This window comes from Apodemus sylvaticus, chromosome X, assembly GCF_947179515.1.
Source record: "Apodemus sylvaticus chromosome X, mApoSyl1.1, whole genome shotgun sequence".
NCBI lineage: Eukaryota > Metazoa > Chordata > Mammalia > Rodentia > Muridae > Apodemus > Apodemus sylvaticus.
In genome coordinates, this window is record NC_067495.1 from 31,995,074 (window position 1) to 32,015,650 (window position 20,577).

The 20,577-nt window shown below is 40.0% G+C and overlaps 1 protein-coding gene across 1 annotated transcript in view; it reads right to left on the minus strand.

Moving 5' to 3' along the window:
* Sh3kbp1 (SH3 domain containing kinase binding protein 1) overlaps window positions 1-20,577 on the minus strand; it is a 232,685-nt gene that overhangs the window by 83,460 nt on the left and 128,648 nt on the right. Inside the window, exon 3 of the mRNA XM_052170206.1 lies at window positions 19,813-19,936. Coding sequence (XP_052026166.1) covers window positions 19,813-19,936 — 124 coding nt within the window. The remainder of the gene's footprint in view (window positions 1-19,812; window positions 19,937-20,577) is intronic.

Here is a 20,577-nt window from a genome sequence, read left to right on the forward strand (position 1 = left end):
AGCACTATATACCTGCTATTCCCTTGGGGACAAAGAGATATCAGGGCTTCTGTATACCTATATGGCTTCAGAAACCTGTGGCTCTTGACCCTGTTTTGCAGGATTGTCATTTTCTGCATGGGGGATCCCTGATGCATGTCAGATAGTGGAGATATACATAATCCACAATGAAAAAAAAAGGCTTATTTCAATATTTGCAGCAGGATTTGCTGGAGGAACTGCCTGACTACCACCAAGGCCTTATCCATGGTATCACTAGAGGGTAAAGGGTTTGGGAACAGTAAGTTCAGCAGAGACCAAAGGCCTACTTCTTTCAGGAAATAAAAATATCTAAAAACTATAATTCTACTTTTAAGAAGTTATACTCTAGTTAACTCACATAGAATAACATCTTTGTTTTCTGTTGCAGTGATAAACACTGACCAAAAGCAATTTGGAGAGAAAGGGGTTTATTACATCTTATGAATCCATCAAGTAAAGACAGGAACCTGGAGGCAGGAAACTGAAATACAAGCCATGACGGAGCACCATTTACTGGCTTACTCAGCCTGCTTTCTTATATACCCCAAGACCCAAAAGTAGCATCCCTCTAGGTGGGTGGGGTCCTCCTACATCAATCATTAATCAAAGAAATGTCCCACAGATATGTCCACAAGCCAATCTGATAGTCTCAATTCTTCAATTAAGGTTCCTTCCTGCCAAGTGAGCATAATTTGAAGTAAATTGACAAAAAACTAACTGCCACAGATATAGATGGATATGTGAAAAATGTTTACTACTAAATTATTCAAAACAGTGAAAAATCTGAAACATCCTAAATGTCCTCCTATTAGGGGACCAATTAGCTAAATCATAGGTATACTATATAGAGTATTAAAGAAATGGTATAAATCTAAGAGGACTGATAGAAAAAGACTTTTAAGATTCTATCTAATTTAATAAAAATATTATAATTAAAAAATGAACAGTAGGATTTCCCCATCTGTGCCTAAAAACAAAACAAAACACTGTCATGTTTCTTGGCACACAAGAAGATGAAGAGAGAGGATCACACAGAACAAGACCCTGTTCTTAAACAAAACCGAAAGGGTATCAATGTGTATGCTACAGTGTAGCGAATCAGCCTGTCTCATATGCAATTAACACATTTCCTTACTGGATACCCACAGCTTCTTAGAGCTTATATCAATGTAACTCTGCAGAGATAGATGGCAGCCTATAGAGATAATCAGGAACCAGATGCTTCCCAGGAAGTATGACTAGGAGAAGGGGTTGGAGATTACTCTTTATACTGGATCTACCTAAAAACATCTAGGATGAATCTAAAAGAAAATATGCAACCTCAAAGAGAAAGAAAATAACAGTGTAGACTAAGGGACAAAGCACCAAAGCTGTGGGATGGAGCATCTGCTTGTGCTAGTCAGAGTAACGAAACCATGCAGAACTTGAGGCTTCCTTTAGGGCTACAAATAGGTTTCCTCCAAGGCCCCTCTGGAGTGATAGCACAAAGAACAGAGAGGGCTTCAAAACAACTGAATGAGCCGCTGTGAAGGTGAAAGAAAAGAGCTGGCTGTGAATGAAGTGCGTTTGGGGGAGGGGTGTTCATTAAGTTTTTAGATTACAAAGGAATACATACATAGGAATGGGTTTCCCCATACCATCCTCACTCAGATGAGCCCTTATGTTTTGTTCTCATCTACCCCCTCGACCCCTATCTTCAGCCGGCTCCCTTTCTTCCCCAGTTAGTCCTCCTTTCTGCTTTCCTATCACCTCTCCCATCTCCTTTGCTGTCTTCTCCTTCTCTTTCACAGCAGTGAAGGGTTCTAAGCAGCCATTTCCCCAGCATGTACAGACCACCTATTTGTTCACAACAAACAGACTTTTCCCCTTTCTTTAAACAACTCCTGATTCCTTATAAGTACAGGAAAGACCCAAAGGTGTGCTTCAGCAAATGGTAATGCACAGTAAGACTCTTAGGTTTTCCCAACTGATCTTGAACCTTTACCCCTCAGAAGGAGGGGGCTGAGTGTCATGAAGAGTGCAAATTTAGAATTTGTGCATCGAGGAAGTGTCAATCCAGAAGTCTTGAGGCTAGAAAGGCAGCAAAGATTCCTTTGTGGAACAGTAAAAAAGGAACAACAGAGAAAAACATAAAAGGGACAAAAATAAATGTGCAATTATTTCCACAGCAATACTAGTTTTTGTCAGCACTTAAATAATTTTTAAACAGTCAAATGTCTTTACTTCCACAGGCCAGATTATACAGTCATCTCTATAATACAGATGAGTATACATATTTTTTTTCAAAAGCAAACTTTCTGGAAGGCAGGAATTGAGTTTTTCTAACAGAGAGGTTGTCAAATGTAATTTGTAAAGGGCCAGAGATTTATTTGAGGCTCTGTGGACCAAGCTATATAACTGTTGTTGTAGTGCAAACAATTGTACATACTATACCAACTTCTGGCTAGGGCCAAGTCTAATAGAACTTTATTATTAAAAGGGGGGGGGCAGATTTTGCCACATTAGGCCCATGGGCTGGTTTGCTTGCCTAATTTATCAGACATAAAAATGGTCTAAATTAGAGACTGAGATGTTTGTTTGTTTTTTGATATTTTTAATAGGAAGAACTAGAAGCATTGATAAGACTAATCATCGACTTAGACGTGACATTCCTCTCACACATCTGTCCTCATCCGGCCCCCCACCCGCACCCCCATCCCCCACCCCCCCATGAGCTCTCAGTACAGGACTTGTTCTATAGATGTATCCATTGGGACTGGTGACCCTGGCTTTTATATAAGGGCTGGGGATACAAACTCAAGTCCTCATGCCTGCATGGCAAGAACTTTATTAACTAAGCTATCTCCCTAACCTCCACAGAACACTAATTTTAAAGGACATAAAAGCATTAATTTCATAGGACCAAGACTGTAGTTCTATTGACAAGGTAAAAATGCTTGTCTAGCATATATGAAGCCCCAATTTTGATTCCCCGCACCACATAAATTGGTCATTGTGAAGCATTTCTGTAATCCCAGCACTTGGGAGACAGATGCAACAGAATCAGAAATCTAAGGTTATCCTTGGTTACAAACCAAGTTTGAGGCCAGCCTGGACTACATGAGATCCTGACTCAAAAAAAAAAAAAAACCAAAGTTACTAATTTTCTACTAGTAGTATATTTACTTTAGCTACCTAATACAAACAAGAACTTAGGAAATCTCTCCTAGCACAGAACTCTCTCACCATCATCATCCTTACCTCCTGCCACAACATACACACTGCGGTTGAATAAGAAACATGACATTATAATCATTGACAAAATTTCTTTGCCAGTGATAGTGGGTAGAAGAGTACTGAATATTCATGCTACCATTGATTCCCTGGTAAAGGATATATTAGATAAGGTTACCAATCTAGTCATTTTCTTTATATATTTTAATACTAAGTACATTCCCACTCTTGAGTCTTTACTACCATCTATCTATGAATCTTTCCCCTCCGTTTTCCAAAACTGAAAAAAACAAAACAAAACAAAACAGTAAGTTCCTATTCTGACACCAGGTCCTAGAAATTACCATTCTGGCTCATACCTCCACGATTTTGACTAATCTGGGAACCTCATATAAATATAATCATGTGTGACTTTAGGGGCTGGCTTATTTCACCTAGCATAATGCCCTCAAAGTTCATCCATGCTGTAGCAGGTATATGAATCTCCTCCCTTTTAAAGACTGGACAGTATTTAATTGCATGTATCAGTCCCATTTTATCTATTCATCCTTGAACAGACATCCTCCGTCTGTGAATACTGCTCTGAATATGTATACATGCATGCCTATTTGAGCTCCTTCTTGCTCCTTTCTTATGTATCTCGTATAGCTTTAGTTTAAAATAGTAAATATGCTAAAGGAAACATATTACTTACCAACCCATCCCCAGCTATCATCTAACAAGCTTGAGGGACTGGATTGGCACATAGCAATTCAACCCAATTCCCCATGAATAATGTTATCCCACACCCAATAAGCACGGAGATGGTGTGAAAGTCCTCTCGAGGCAGCCTTCTGAAGAGTGCAGAATGCAAATAGGATGCACATTTCGCTCCCCGTCCAGCCATGCACAATAAAGCAGAATAGACAGTGTGTGGCAGAAACCTGCACTGCTATGAAAACGGGTGAGCGAAAATGGGTGTTTTATCAAAAGCAGAAACACCATTTTAACTTCATTTCTCAACCAAAACTCCCAATTAAACTGTCCTAGAAATCTCCAATGCTCTCCAAAAGATTCAGAGAGGCCATATAGACACTCAATGGAGTCAACAAACCTTTGCTCCCTGTACCAGGGTGTGGATAGCTTGGCATCTTAATGTTCCTTCCTGTAGATGCTGAGAAGAGTTTGCAAGATGAGGAATGGGACCCTCAAGCTCCGAAACATTTCAAAATGCTTAATAGACCAGACTGAGGGCACGTGGGTTAAAGTGGTTTGAGAACTACAGATAAACAGCACCATAGTTGGGATCTGCTGTGTTGGTTCTGCTCATGGAGACAGAAACAGAAAGTAGAAATGGCCACCAGGTTCAAAGTTATTAGAAACTTCATCAATTGTAAAGACGAAGAACCTGTTACATGCATTCAAGGGGGCTAGAGGAGTGGCTTAGCAGTTAAGAGTAGACACTGTTCTTACAAAGAACCTAGGTTCAGTTCACAGCACCCATATCAGGCCATTCATCCACCAGGAACTCTAGCTCCAGGGAATCTGATCCTATCCTCTGCCTCTGTAGGCACCTGCACTTATATGCATAACAAACACACCAAGAATGGTTTTTGTTTTGTTTTCAAGACAGGATTTCTCTGTGTAGCCCTAGCTGTCCTGGTTACTCTATAGACTAGGTTGGCCTTGAACTCACAGAGATATACCTGCCTCTGCCTCTTGAATGCTAAGATTAAAGGTGTGCACTACTACTACTACTACTACTACTACTACTATTACTACTACTACTACTACATACAATATTTTTAAGATAAGTAAACAAAAGGTAGAAAAGATGTCACTAGAATCCATGACCACTGGTAAAATGGAGAACTATATGCACAGGTATCTTGTGCCCATGCATGAAGGTCTCTGGACAAACTTAGGTAGAAGTATGAATGAAGAACAGTAAAACATAAATGAGTTTCTGGACTCACAAAAGTTCCGTTCTTATTCTGAGCTTCTGAACAGAACAAGATATTTGCAATGTTACCCAGCCTTACTGGTTCACTTAGGTCTGATGGCCTATGGCCATGTAATATTGAAAGGGAAGGAATTCAGATCTCTGCGCTTTTGTTTTGTTCCAATCCAAAGCTGACACTCATCAGTTCTAATAAATGACCATTTTCCATTTTCCATTTCTTTTGGGCTTTTTGCAAAATGAGTTCATACATCAATGTGAATGGATCAATACAGTTGATAATTTATGATGATGTAGATGGAGAGCTTGATCCTACAAACCACCCAACTGATCCTTGCCTCTCTTCCTTCTTGCTGCCTGGGTTCAGTCATTTTTTAAATTTATGAACACTTTCTCCAGAAAGGATCAGTGGGAAACAAGACCGATATAAAACAATATCCTATGTAAGTATCTCTAACAACATACTTAGAGCTAAACTACAAAAATGCTTAGTGGGTCATCTCTGGATTTCAATGGTTCAGATTATTTCTGTGATGTCTATACAAATGTAAATAAGAGCCAATGAGACAAATAAATACACACCCAAGGAAGACACTATATAACAGGTTGGAACCCAGAGAATGAGTTAAGGAGAAATAGAGTAAGACAGAGGAGAAAGAAGAATGGCATACTGCCAAGACAGAATGCAGAAAGAAGGAATCTTTTTTTAAATTTAAGCCATATGTTACACATAGCAATGCAGTTTACATACTAAGTGACAGGAGTCTTTCAAATATTACAGTGACCTGAACATAGATACCAGACAAGAAGGACAGAAGGGAAATATAAATTGTTACAACTGTGTGGTTGTGGGGTATGTGTGTGTGGTGTGTGTGCATGTGGTATGTGTATGTGTGGTATGTGTATTTATATATAAACATATATATATTACAGCCTTTTCATTTCTTACATTTCATGGTTTTTAATCTTTGTTCATAGCATGTCAGACACTCCAGAAAATTGGGTAATTTTTCCCTTTCTGTATATAATTCCAAATGTCTTACCTTTTATCACAATGCTTTAGTCAGAGTGAATTACAAAGGAAACTAATTTATTCAAAAGAAACAAACACTATTCTCTTGGTGATATTATCAAAGATTGCTTTAAAGTTAAAAGTCAAGCATAAAACAACTGGTATCATTTCTTTTTTTGAACAGTATTTTAAAAGCAAATGTTCCTATTAAGAGTGTGCTATGCCGTCTGTTTGCTTTACTCTGTCAAAAATGTGCCCCAGAAATGGATTAAAAGAAATAAAAAGTGATCCTTTTGTTTTTTAAAAAAAAGTTTTGTAAATTATACTTTTTTCCTTTGTAAAGAATGATTCTATTCGAGAATCCACCCAAGTTATCCCTAGGGAGAAAGAAACAGACAGAAGGGGAAGAGAAATGGGGAGAGGGTCAGGGTTCCTGGCATCATTCCCCACAGAGGATGTGACATCCCAAATCTTCAAGAAGCCAACTGCAGGCAGAAACACCATATCATTGGCTCCAATAGCTGTTACATGACTCCAGTGACGTGCCTTCCAGTTCAGACTTCCTCCTGTGCAACTGCATTGGCCTTTGCACAGTCTACTAACCAAGCACGATCCTCAGGCCAGGAACTAGGTTCATTCCTTAGCCTCATGATCCACTTTACCAACTATCTGCTTCTTGAGTCTCCCCTCTCCCTCAGCACTCAGGGACCAAAGATCAGTTTTCTGAATGGCAGAATTTTAACAGCTTTTTAAATTTAAAAAAATACTTTTTAAAGAATTCATATATGAATACTACATTTACATCACTTCTCGCCCTCCAAACCCTCCCATGCTCCCCATTCACTCTCAAATTCACAACCTCTCCTTTAGTTGTTACACATACACATATTCATACACACATGCAAACGTACGTAGAAATGAATATACCTGGTGAGTTCAGATGGTATTACCTTTATATCTATGGTCAGAGCTGATCACTGAACTAGGATAACCTACCAGACGGCTCGCTCCTGGAGGAGACTGACTCGACCTCTCTCAACAGGCATGAACTGCCTTAACAGCTTCTTCTTTTCTACACAGATAACTTAGTAAGAATGCTGTTCCTCTGACATCTTTTCTTTTGTTAACTTTTCCCAAAAAGAATTGATGCATCTTAGTTTCAGTGTACAATTCCTTCAACGAGTCAAGTTGGCTCCAAGAGGAATGAAATGTAACTTTCTCCTTCAGGGAGCTTAAGATCAAAGTATGTTTAAAATGGACCAACTATAATACTTCCCTTAACACTCCTCATGGGGTTTTAGTAGATGGTATGCAATGTGCATGCAAGCGCGCGCGCGCACACACACACACACACACACACGTGAAATTAATTTGTACATGTGTATTGTGTATGCATATGTATGCACATTGCAAAGTTCTATGCAAGCTAAGAGATTTTTGTTTCTAAAATGCTCTGTTTAAATTTCCATCCAATTTGCATTTCCAATTTGCATTTGATGGGCAGTGGTGGTACATGTCTTTAATCCCATCATTCAGGAAGCAGAGGCAGAATCTCTGAGTTCAAGGCCAGGACAGAAAGGACCATATGTAGGAATTCTATCCTGAAAATTAAAAAAAACAAATCCAGTATTTCATAATTTTGACTGACTCACCTTCTGAGAACTAAAACTGATATATACTAACTCTACCCTTACTAGTTTCCACTATATGAGAAGTATGTTTCTATTGATTAAATGCATAGAAATGTACTGTTCCTATAAAATCAATAGAAAAAAATTGGTAAGTGATCAAACTAGGAAGCAAAATGGGCCATGAGAGAGAATGAGATATTAAAAAAGAAAACTAGAAAGATCTCTATAAAAACAGCAAAGACTACTAAGAAATGACCGAAACAAAAACATTCAAACACTACCAATGAGAGAAATGCAAGCTTAAAGCTTTACAAAGCATCGCCCCACTGCTGGTGGGGGCAGTAGAATAGTTGTAAGAATCAGAAAATGAATTCGATAATAATGGATCAAAGTTCCATACAATGAATGCATGGTTTGGTCTGGTAATTCCACATCTAAGCATCTTTCCTAAAGAAATAATCAGTGCTGCAGATAACGACTTATGAGCACAAATAGTGCAGAGTTAGGGACAATGGCAAGAAAAATTGGAAACGTAAATGGGATTCTTGCCTTTCCAACACAGGCTCTCTCCAGGAAGCGCAAAATGTAGACTATAAGAGGTTTGGCTTTTGATTTACAGGCAATCTCATTTTTTTCCTCAAGAAATGAACAATAGGAGGCCACAGTCAGTTCTCTGCCCTTCTCGAATCGATTATCTAATATTTAGGTCATCTCTAGCAAAACAGTGTCATTTTGATCCCCTAGACTGACTATCTCCTAGGCAACTGATTGAATAAAAAAAAATATAAAGCCTCACTGAGAAATATATTATTTTAAAGACTTAAATAAAAGAAACGGCATATGGCAGCCCTCCACCGGGGAATGGGATATAGCAGCACAGAAAAGAAAACAGGCAGCTAGACAGCCAGCCATCACCAAGGAGCTGCCCTGTAACCCCGCTTCATGTGCTGATTTCCATTTTTAACAGCTTCATTGAGATATAATTTATGTAACATAAAATTCACCCTTTTCAAGTATATAATTAAATGGGCTTTATAATTCATAGAATGATACGGCCAACCCAACAATCTAATTTTGGAACACTTCCATCATCCCCAAATGAAACCTCATGTTCATTAGCAGGTGTCCTCATTCCCATCCCCAGGGTCTAGGCCAATATTAATCAACTTTCTGTCTCTAGGACTCTGTTTATTCTGGGTAGTTCACATAAATGGAATCAAATAATGTGTGATCTTGTATGTGTATGTGGTTTCCTCCACCTCGGCTTCAGCTTTTGGAGGTTTATCCATGTTTTAGTACCAAAGTTTCTTCATTCATTTATGCATCAGCTGCTGAACATCTGTGTTGTTTCTCCTTGGGGATAATTATGAATAATGCTACTAGGAATAATCAAGTACAATGTATATATGTATGTGTGTGTATGAATATGTATCTTCTCCTTTTACCTGGGCATCAATTTCTGGATTACATAGAAGTTAGAAGTTTGAAATCTATGCAAATTAATCTGTACTCAGGAAGCAAAGGCAGGATCATTGTGATCCACACTCTTTTTTCAAACTGGTTATTCCACTTTAAAGTTCCATCAATAATGTACCAGTTGTTGATACTAGTCCCTTACACTCCTTTTAATGTCTCTTAAGATTGACAGGTGTGTCCTCTTTAATTTCTCATGTGGGGATTTAGAACTACTTTCTTGATCACTATAATTAAACATTTATCAATTGTGTCAACTAGTCCATAGAATTTCTGTTTACTGTAGATGTTTTATTTTGTTTGAGACAAAATCTTATATAACCCAGGTGGCCTTAAACTCAAATTCTCTAGGTAGCCCAGGATAACCTTGAATTACTGATCTGCCTGACTCTACCTACTAAGTACAAAGATTACAGCCATGAGGCACCATATCCAGCTAAAACCCACCTCTTCATTATTAATTTCTATGTTGTTTTTTTCTATTCTCTATTTCATTTCTTTCCACTATAGTCTTTGTTTATCTTTCTGCCTGTTCATTTTGATTTTCTCTCCTCATTGTTTTTCTTTTCTTTTCTTTTCTTTTCTTTTCTTTTCTTTTCTTTTCTTTTCTTTCTTTCTTTCTTTCTTTCTTTCTTTCTTTCTTTCTTTTTTTTATTTTTTTGAGACAGGGTTTCTCTGTGTAGCCCTGGCTATCCTGGAACTCACTCTGTAGACCAGGCTAGTGTTGAACTCACAGAGATCCTCATGCCTCTGTCTCCCAAGTGTTGGGAACAAAGGCATGTGCCACCATTGCCTGGCCTTCCTTGTTCTTTAAGGTACAAAGTTAGGTTACTTATTCAAGATTCCTTCTTAAATATAGATATTAACAATACTAATCTTCAGGAAATTTACTTTTATTTTTGTTTTATTCATTTAAAATTATTTTCTAATTTGTGAATTCTTTGACTCATGGGTTATTCTGAAATATGCTGTTTAATTTTCATAGATTTGTGAATTTTCCCAATTTCTTTCTGTTGTTGATTTGAAATTTAATTCTACTGTGGTCAGACAGCATGCTTGGTATGATGTGAATTTTTTTCAAGATTATTGAGATTTCTTTTACAGCCTAGCATCTGGTCCATCCTGAAGAGTACCCAATGTGCATCTGATCATTGGCTGCTTTGTGGACAACACTCTATTACTATTTTCCACAAATCTCTAATGCCTTCCCAACACTCTGGAGGTCTTACAAGCAAGTTATCCCATTTAGTAATTACCACTACTATATCTACTGAGCAATTCCACCTTATTTCATGCCTTCTCCCTAATACCCATTCATATTCTCATTCCGTCTGTCTGTCTGTCTGTCTCTGTCTGTCTGTCTCTCTCTCTCTCTGTGTGTGTGTGTGTGTGTGTATGTGTGTCTTTGTGAGTGTGTGTATCTGTGCATGTATGTATGTGTATGTCTGTTTGAGTTCATGTAGAGTTCACGTATATGAAGACCAGAGGATAATCACAAGCATATTCCTTGGATGCCAGCTACCTCGGTTTAAAAACAGGCATGGAATGCTCACTGAGCAGGAAGTTTTTATGTAGGCTAGGCTAGGTGGCCAACAAACCCTAAGGTTCCACCTGTTTCCCCAGTGCCAGCATCAGAAATGCTTTACATGGGTTCTGGGGATTGAAACCAGGTCCTTGTGCTTGCAAGGCAAACACATTACTGACTGAGCTATCTCTCCAGCCTTTGCCCTTATTTTCAACACTCAGAATTGTCCAGAGAAATAACAAGGAGTAGCAGCTTTGTTTTAATCATGGGAAAATTAGAAAACAGAATTCAGATTTCACAGAAACTGCCCATGTCACAGGAATGGAGGGTGGTGTCTTTCAACAGCCACTCTGCAACAAGGCCCTGCTGCTGCCGGATTTATGCAGGTCTAGAAACATACATGGACCACGCAGGCCAGTTTCACCCTGTTCCTTTCTCATACACAGGAACATACAGGGAAAGCTGCTGGCTTCTCTCTTACTCTTTCTGATGGCAACGGTAATGGCAGCATCCGTGACCCAACAAATTACTGAGGGACTAGGGAGAGATTCCTTTCTGCTTGTCACTTGCAAAATTTAAACCCTCAGCTCCTAGTTTCACATTCAGAGACTATTCTCTCCAAATGACATCTAACTCCAGTTTCATGGCCACCAACCAGCTTTAGAAATGCTGTCAGCCACTTCTCTCTTTTCCACTCTGACTTAAAATCCCCCGGGTCTTGGTTTATAGATGATTAGCAAACTCTACCCTGCTGTGGAAGCCTAGGACATCTCATGGGGGAGCACTAGCTAGAGTGAACCGGTCACACATGCGCAGGTTTCTTTACCACAGGGCATCAGAGAGGATGCAATATGTTAATGTGTTTGTCAGTCCCTAAGAGGGTGTCAGTCATACAGCTGAAATGCCATCAGACAGGTAATTTCCTCCCCTTCATTGCATCTCATGCCTCTTGCATGAAGCATTTCCTAAGGTTGGAACTCTACACAACACTCATTAGAAATGCTAGCCTGGCTTCTGTCTAAATATACTTGGTGCAAGGCTGCCTTCCTACCACATGAAAACACACAACAGTACTACATTTTACAATACAGATACTCTAATGGTTGTGTGTGCAGCCACATGTTCAGGTACATGCACATGTGTGCACATGTATATGGAGGAGAGAGGTCAACATAAAGGAGTATCCTCTATCACAAGTCCACCTTGGTTGGTTAGTTGGTTGGTTGGTTGGCTGGTTGGCTGGCTGGCTAGTTAAAACAGGGTCTTGCTATGTATCCCTGGCTGGCCTGGAATTTGCTATATAGATTAAGTGAACCTCAAACTAATACAAACTTTTCTGCTTCTGCCTCAGAAATGCTAGGGTTTAAGGCAGGTGCATCCATACTCAGCTCCATCTTGCTTTTTGACACAGCACCTTTCACTGAACCTGAAGCTCACTGACTTATGTAGACTAACTGGCCAGCGAGCCCCTGAACTCATTCTGCCTCCAGCACTGGAATTACAGGTGTTTACCGCCATGGGCGCTCTGGTCCTCATACTTGTGTGGCAGGCACTTCACTGACTGAGCCTATTTCTATCTGTAAAACAGCTTATTTGGAGAAATTTGAGTACACGGGTCTAAGAAAACTAAGAACTCTATATGATGGTACAAAGTAATGTAAGGCAGTCCTGCCCCGGAGCACGGTGTTCTGATTGGACTGTGCCAGAGTCCATGTTACTGGGCACAGCTGAAGTTTGCTCTTGTGGCAGAAGAGCTGACAATCCCTAATGACTTTCCCAAGTGAATGAAGGCTTTATTGCCAGAAGTCTAAGAAATCAAACAGGAATTTAGATGTCAGCTGTGCTTTCTGCAGAGGGTTGGGAACTCTAAATGCATATTCCCACAGGAATTAAGTTGTTCGTGGTCATTAAGTTCCCAGACCAACCCTCGGGTTTAGCTGAAGTAAGGCACATCAGCAACTTTATTAATAAAAACAAAAAAATCATGAGACTTAAAAACAGACATTTTTACTTATCAAAATAATCATGGTCCCTACCATTCAAACTGGAGATCATTTGAACCAGGCAACAAGAGGCTGTGCACAGAATTTATGAACCAACATGAAGCCAGCAAAGACGGCTGGCCTTTCCCTTCCCATTGCCTGCTGGCAACTGAAAACAACATGAGTAATAAAAAATATTGCTCCTTGGAGGAAACACAGGTTCAACAAGATGTGAAGAAGTAATTAAGAGTACTTGGAGCCATGAAGGGAGGCTCTGGCTCACCTATGGGCATTTCAGCATGAAGCTTTTGTTTTGTCTAAATTAGTATCTGCACCTAAACTCATGCCTATAGGTGTCTCTATTTTTTAATAGTTTTCAAAAAAGATCTGGGTGTGATAGCTCATGCCTGTAATGCCAGCACTCAGGAGGCTGAGAAGAGGAGGACTGTGATAAGTTTGAAGCCAGCCTGGGCTGCATAGTAAATTCTAGGTCAGCTTGGAATACATTGTGAGATCTTGTTCCAAAACGTAGAATTATACATACATACATATATATATACATATATATATACCTATAAACACACACACAGAGAGAGAGAGAGAGGGAGAGGGGGAGAGAGAGACAGAGAGAGACAGAGACAGAGACAGAGACAGAGAGATCACCTGCCTCTGCCTCCCAAGTGCTAAGATTCTGGCTATATATAATTCTGCATTGAAGAAAATCCTGGCTAGTAGAGGAATCACAGGCAGAGCAAGGATCACTGCAATGGAAACTTAAGGATTTTCTGGGAAGTCAGTTGTGTTGGATGGTGTTCTATTTCAGGGAAACGTTCCTTCCTAAGTGTGCCTTAGCCTTTCACCTGTGTCCACTTCCGGAAAACACTCTTTCACATGTTTGCCCCAGCAAAACGGCATCTAACACAGCTGACTCTCCAGAAAGTCCTTAAGTTTCCAGTTCAGATCAGGAAACAGATTCTGAGTCCAGTTAGAAAGTCTTAGACAAGAAAGCAGAGGCTGAAGGGGATGTTTGCTGACAACAAGAAGCTGTGGGTCTGAGGAGGAGGCAGTGAGAACACGGGGTCTGGGGAGCCAAAGGCAGCCTCACAGGTGAGCCTGAGGAGAAGTTTCCTCAGAAAGCCACCAGGTGGTGCCACTACTTCAAACCCACATCAAGTGTCTTTTAGGGACTGACTTGGTTGGAACTCCAGTATGAGTATAGTGGGATATTTGTCACTCTACATAGTGTTAATGTCTCGGGAACAGGAAACGGGTTAAAGGGATATATATATAATAGAAGAACAATTCTGAATATCAATTTTGCCAATGATTAACACACACACACATTCACACACAAAGCACAGATTATAATAGCTACAGCCCTCTACAGAGCTCCTTTCTATCCCTAGGCTGGGATGGTAGGACTACTCACTAATGAATGAGCAGGAATAACACGTTATACACCATCAACCTAACACAGGCTCCCATAAAAGCATCCTAGAAATACGGCCAGGGCTATTAGTTACAAGGTCTCAGAACAGAGGCCTCTGGAAGGAGTGCAGAGGCCTACACAGATTTGTGTGCATGTTATGAAGTGACTCTTTCCTACTCCCTCACTTCCAGCTTCTCATTTTCCTTAGAAAAGATCAGCTCTGGTGATAACCGATACCTTCCACACAACACTGATGTCTTCTGTTAACTCTTCTCCTGTCAGTCCATAAAAGTTAGCTCTCCAGGTGAGATCAACATGGGATTTTAAATGGATCAAGGAGAATCAGACACAAAATGCCATATTTTCAGATACCTAGTTAGCCACAGGGAAATTCGCATTTGAAAGGAAAAAAGCCTCCTCGTTTCTAAATAACAAATCACCAGGAAGCCAAATGAATTAAGTCTGGTTTTACTTTGTGTTTTTTTTTCCCCCCAAAGGGAAGGACAGAGACCAGCATTAAGCGCTCTACCACTGAACTAAATCCCCAAACACTTTTTTGTATCCTTTGTTTACAGACTATTTTCAACAAGGAACCCAGGGTCTTACAGATGTACGCCAGCCAGGCATGGTGGTGCATGCTTGGAATCCAAGCATTCAGCATTCAGGAGACCGAAACAAGGGAATGGCTAGTGAAGCTGAGGTGGCCCTGGGCTACACATAAGGAAACATTATCTCAAAAATATTTTCCATGCCATTGAGCCTCTGAGCCATGATGTGCTTTCCATGCCAGCATGTGCATACCTACACACATGTGCTCTCATCCTCCCCCAGATTCTCACGAATCAGTCCAAGGGACAATTGGTCCATTGGTGTATTATCCCAGCAGCCAAGATAAATGATGGAGAAATGGAAGCCTTAAAAACATACATTTCCATTTCAGGAAAAGTGACAGGAGGGAGTGGTCACTTGGCCAGATCTGTTTTGGGACTGAAATGACCATTACTGATACAAAAAGGAAGAGAAGGCTACACATTAGTTAAATTCTTTGGATAGCTACAGGTAGTGGTCTCAAATGGAGAGCACTTCTGTGTGGCAAATGTGAGGCCCATATTAATGTGAAGGGCATGCAAGTACCACCCATCCGCATGCAAAATCAACTCTGAAGGTTTCCATGCGGATCTTTAAAGCAACAGTGTGTCACCAGAGGCAGAGCATTTATTGGTCCTTCCATTAAGGAAGGCTTTAAGTCAGATCAGTCAGGAGGATTAAATGTACCGGAACAGAACCCACAGAGCAATGTTCTATAAAGTCAGATCCCCATATCAGTACAGGGAGCCATCCTCCCCACATCCTCTCTAGAATCTCATGTGAGACAGATGATCTCACCTCACAGCATTAGAGCTAGACCTGTTACCAATAACATCTTTAAAACTGTCAGATCCTTGAGCATTTATCTCCGGAAAGGGTACGAAAGTGCAAATGCATAACCTTAACTAAAGATGGTAAGAAGCAGTTTATCTTTCAGAAGGCAGAGGCCAAAGTAGCAGAGCGGCTTAAACAGATGATTATTAAATACATTTTGAATCATAAGAGCATAACAATAACAGTAGTAATAGCAAAGAATAAGGAATGCACAAAATACAATAGACACTTACCAAACACTGATTTCATGATAAACTGGAAATAGAAACAAGGACACATAAAGCCAACCAGAAACCCACGGAGTGGCTTCACATTAAGAATGACAAAAGTAAATAAGAGATATACCCCCACCTTGTCTTTTAAAAAGATATATAAGGAATGGACAGTGCTTTCTCAATGTTTCCCATGTGGCATATAGCCTGAAGTGCTTGCAGGCAGGGCTACCTGCTGATTTTCTAGTCTTTGTACAAGCACCAGGCACTAGATGGGGTGCATAGTTGGCATGCGATAATCACATGCTATGGAGTGTTCACTGGTGTTCATCAAAAAAAAAAATGTTTAAGTGTCCAGAATCACAGGCAGAAATGAGCGGAATGCAAAGACACAGCTTCCCTGCCTGGCCTGCTATTAATAGAAGCCAGAACCCTGGCATAAACCTGGTCTTCACCTAGGTCAGTAAAGTATAGACTATAGGTCAGATATATAATTTGTCACATGGAGAAAGCTTATCAGGACTTCCTTCTGCAGATGAAACCAAATGATTTTTATTTTGTTTTGGATTCAAGTAGAAAAGAGCATTCAGATGTTCAAAACCAACTGTTCATCTTTGAGAACATATTTGCTTGTAACTGTTAAAACTTCCATTGTGTTCAATTTTGCTTCTCAACTCATGTTTTGAACACTGAAAAAACCTACAACAACAACAACAACAAAAACATTCCCTTTATCTATTCCTGTTCTATTTTGGGAGGGCCCATCCTTTTTCTGTATGGGCTTAATGAAAGAAAAAAATTACAAAATAAAAAATCATATCTGGGCCAAAGGTTCTGTTACTTGTGACCTGAGGTGGAAACTGGGTTCACCTACCTAATATTCAAATGGGCAGCTGATGGCTGCCACACCAGCTGGGATAGCTGACTTTCTCTCTGAATTCTAGCTGCATCTCCCTTCTTCTCAAACAATAAATCCACGGAATCATCTCTGTCCCTCCACAGATCAGCCTTAGTAACTGCAAATGTCACAACTACTGTTAGCCATATCCTAATACTCAGCCTCTGAGCTCCTACCCCTTCCTCGGGGTTTATGGAGGTTCTCCCTTAGACTATGAGTTCTGCCATTGTTCAAAGGAAGGCAAGCTTACTCCAGATTGTCAGGTCCTAAAACCAGTCTGTCTGCAATTGCCACAAAGTGAGGAATATCACAAAATACAGGAATAGCTGGATACAGATGGAGAAACTTCTTCAGCTAAGTCTGTCTCAAGCTTGGGCCCCAGTGACAGGGTTCAAGTTCAGAGTTAGAACCAGATTAGAATGGCCTCTTTCCTCATTAAACCAATTCCAGGCCTGAATCAAATGACCAGGCTCATTGAAAGAAAAGAGGCCTCCTGTCTTTAGCTACATTGAAGCGAATTTGTGTTTTCTGCTAAATTCTCATAGGGTCCAAGGTAGATTACAGGGTAGATTTCATATACTCAAGGAAAGCAAATCAAAACAGACTATCAAACCCTAAGAAAGAATTCCTCTTTTAATCATAGCTAAAAAGATCCTGACAGACTGAAGCATCCTAAAGGTTTTAAGAACAAAGCTTGCTGGAAACAAAGGGGGAGGGGTAGACTTCAATAACTTAAGTCCAAAAACTTGAAAAATTTAGGTAAAAGTTTAGGAGGAATTCGAATAACCTCTTACAGATTTAGCCTCAAATATTTGGTTTTTTGGGTGGGGGCATTTTGTTTTTGTTTTTGTTTTTCATTGATCAGTACAATGAACTCTTTATCTGGCCTGACAAGGCCAATCAGTCTCCACCACACACACTGTTTATTATAAGGAGGAGCAAAATGGTGTTAGTCTTGATGGGGTGGGGGAGGAGCAAAGAGCACCCACCCTGGTACACAATGCCTCCCTTCAGTTGGGAACTGATGCTTGGCCCAGGTGACCCCTGAGGTCAGTGTGAAGCCTGGAGCAGAATGGAGATGAGCTGTTATGGAATCCCTAGTTACAGGATGCCTTTGCCTGTTCAGGTCTATAGTTACTGGCATTTAGCACACAAAAGCCTCAACTATAAGTTTTGTTTTAAACCAGCTTGTAGGGCTAGGGTAGAAGCTTTAAAAAGTCAAGTAAACCACCCCTGGAATTCATTTTTCTGGTGAATAAGAGATTCCATTTGGGGAACTCAAAGGCCAGAGTTTCAGTTCTAAAGAAACAATTTTGCTTTTTGGTTTTTGGTTTTTTAGAGACAGGATTTCTGTGTATAGCCCTGGCTGTCCTGGAACTCACTCTGTAGACCAGACTGGCCTCGAACTTGGAAATTCGCATGCCTCTGCCTCCCAGAGTGCTGGGATTATAACAGGCGTGCCACCACCGCCCGGCAAAAAGTTCTATTCTTTAGTTGAGGTAATTTCACTGAAGCCACACAGATAATTACCTTCATTCTTGGCCTTAATTATTTCTTTATCTTGTGAAATTAATTATGCTAAGTCTCATATTGGCTTGATAAAATACCTGGGGTGACCAGAAAAACCTGACTTAGTAGTCACTATGCATGGAATTGCTGGGCCCACTGACTTGAGAAGAGACATATGAAGGGGACAGCTCACAGAAGCCACAGGACTCCAACTCTTCAATCCATAGTAGAAGTCTCCTCTGAGCTTTAAACGTTTATATGCAAGAACGGAGAGCTGGGCTTGTTAGTTCGGGCTATGCAGAATGTCATACCAGAACTTTGGAGATTGAGGCAAAGGGGTATTCAGGACTAGGCTGGGCTAAGTTTAAGACCAGTCAGACTGTTTACGACATAGTATGTGAGACTGTGCCATCAAATATATTTTTAAAAAGAATTCAGGAGGCACGTTGGGAAGACTATAGTTCTATAGTTACACAAGCTAAATTCTTAAAATGGGAAAGCCCCAACTTTGATACAATGAGATTTAAAAGAAGAAGGGGAAGAAAGAAAGCCCTATAGTTGCTAACCAACTTGGGCGGCTAGCCAATATTTCATGTGAATAATTCAAAATAGGAAATGGAAGGCAGAGCAGCTGGAGGGGGCAGCAGAAGAGTCAGGAAGGGACAGAGACACAAAGCCAATGTTACCAGCACTAGGATCAATGGGTAGTTTATTGGAAAAATTCTCATGCTGTCTAAATTTTATGAAAGATTAGTTATTATTCCCTGTGGTTATGTAAACTTGCATTTTTCCCCTTGTTAATGGAACCCTTTGCTAATACATTTCTTCCTGCTGATTTTGAAGAGCTCTCAATTCCTTTTTAAGGATGTATTAAGCCCAGGAGTGCAGCTGAAGTCTATGCTCAGCTCACTGTGGGCCCTGGCTGCCCCAAGGTCAGTAACAGTCCAGAATGGAGTAGAGTCCTCTCCGAAATCTTAGATTCTCTCTCAGCATTCAAAAATAGCTATTACCAGAGCAGGTGGGGAACAAAGCAGTTTTAATAAACTAGTACCTGAAAGTGACTTAATGTCTCAACAAAGGGGAAAACAGGACTAATAAAGGTTTAGGGGTTAGATGATATACTAGCTATATCGTTGAACATCCCTCCTTATAAATACAGGGAGGCAGGGTCTGTGTTTAGGGAGTTGTGCAGTTAAAGAGACAGATGCTAATAGAGTGAATTACAATTTGAAAGAGGGCATGAACAGACACACTTAGATCAGCTTGTATCTTATTCTGTGGACTCACTTTTCATCCACACAAATAGCTATGAAGGTTGAAGCTAAACCTTTAGAAAAAGCATTTTACAAGTTTGCTCAACTTTTTTCTGAAAAAAAAAACTTTTTTTACTACTTGTGTGTATATGTGTGTGTATGTACAAAATTTATACTGAAAACTAGAAAGACAAATTCCTCAGCTTTTCAGTAATGCTCAATTTGACATTATGCATACAAGGATTTCCAGATGTGCCCATGTGTAGGGAGAAAGGTCTCCCACTTTGCCATACCTCGTTTATTGGTTCTTAAAATGGTTTCAGAAGAAAGCAAAGAGTTTCCACTGGATACATCGTGCATGGGCTTCTCTGGAGCTTTGTTAGACAGGAGGTCTTTCTTCATATCTTTCCTTATTTCCTATGAGGACATAGAAAGGGAAGAAAGTATTTATAGGTAAGTTTTGGGGTACCTCTTTATCTCTGGAAATAAACCATAATAATGCCACATAACCACAATACAACATTTGACCAACACCATTGTCTGACTTTGTGTAAGTTCCTTCTTATATTTGTTAAAGAAAATTCTAGTCCTATAAAGTGCAATAATGCCTAGTATAGTAAAGTTCCCTTATACAAGGGGAGCCATTCCACTTGAACATCAGGAGAACGACTGAGATGGCGCACTACCATATAGCTCTAAATTATGGCTTCTTTTTACTTTTTTCTACTATGTCAAGCCTCAACCAAGCATAGGCACTACTTCCAAAGCTCTGATTTCTATTCTTCTCAACAAAGGTTTAGCAAAACTACATCCACAAACCATCACCATGCTCATAATTATACTAAACTCAAAAGATAACTTAAATGTATTTGTAGTCCTTAAGTTCCTCAAGCGTATTAATTCCTGACCAGAGAGGCAGTGTAGAGGGAGGGGGAGGATAAGAACTAAATGACAGTCATTAAAAATAATGACTATCAGCTACCCCCAGTTCCCCCTCCCCCCCTCTGCTACACACCTCCTTTCAAATTCCTGACCCTCTGTACTTCTCCCCTATCTCC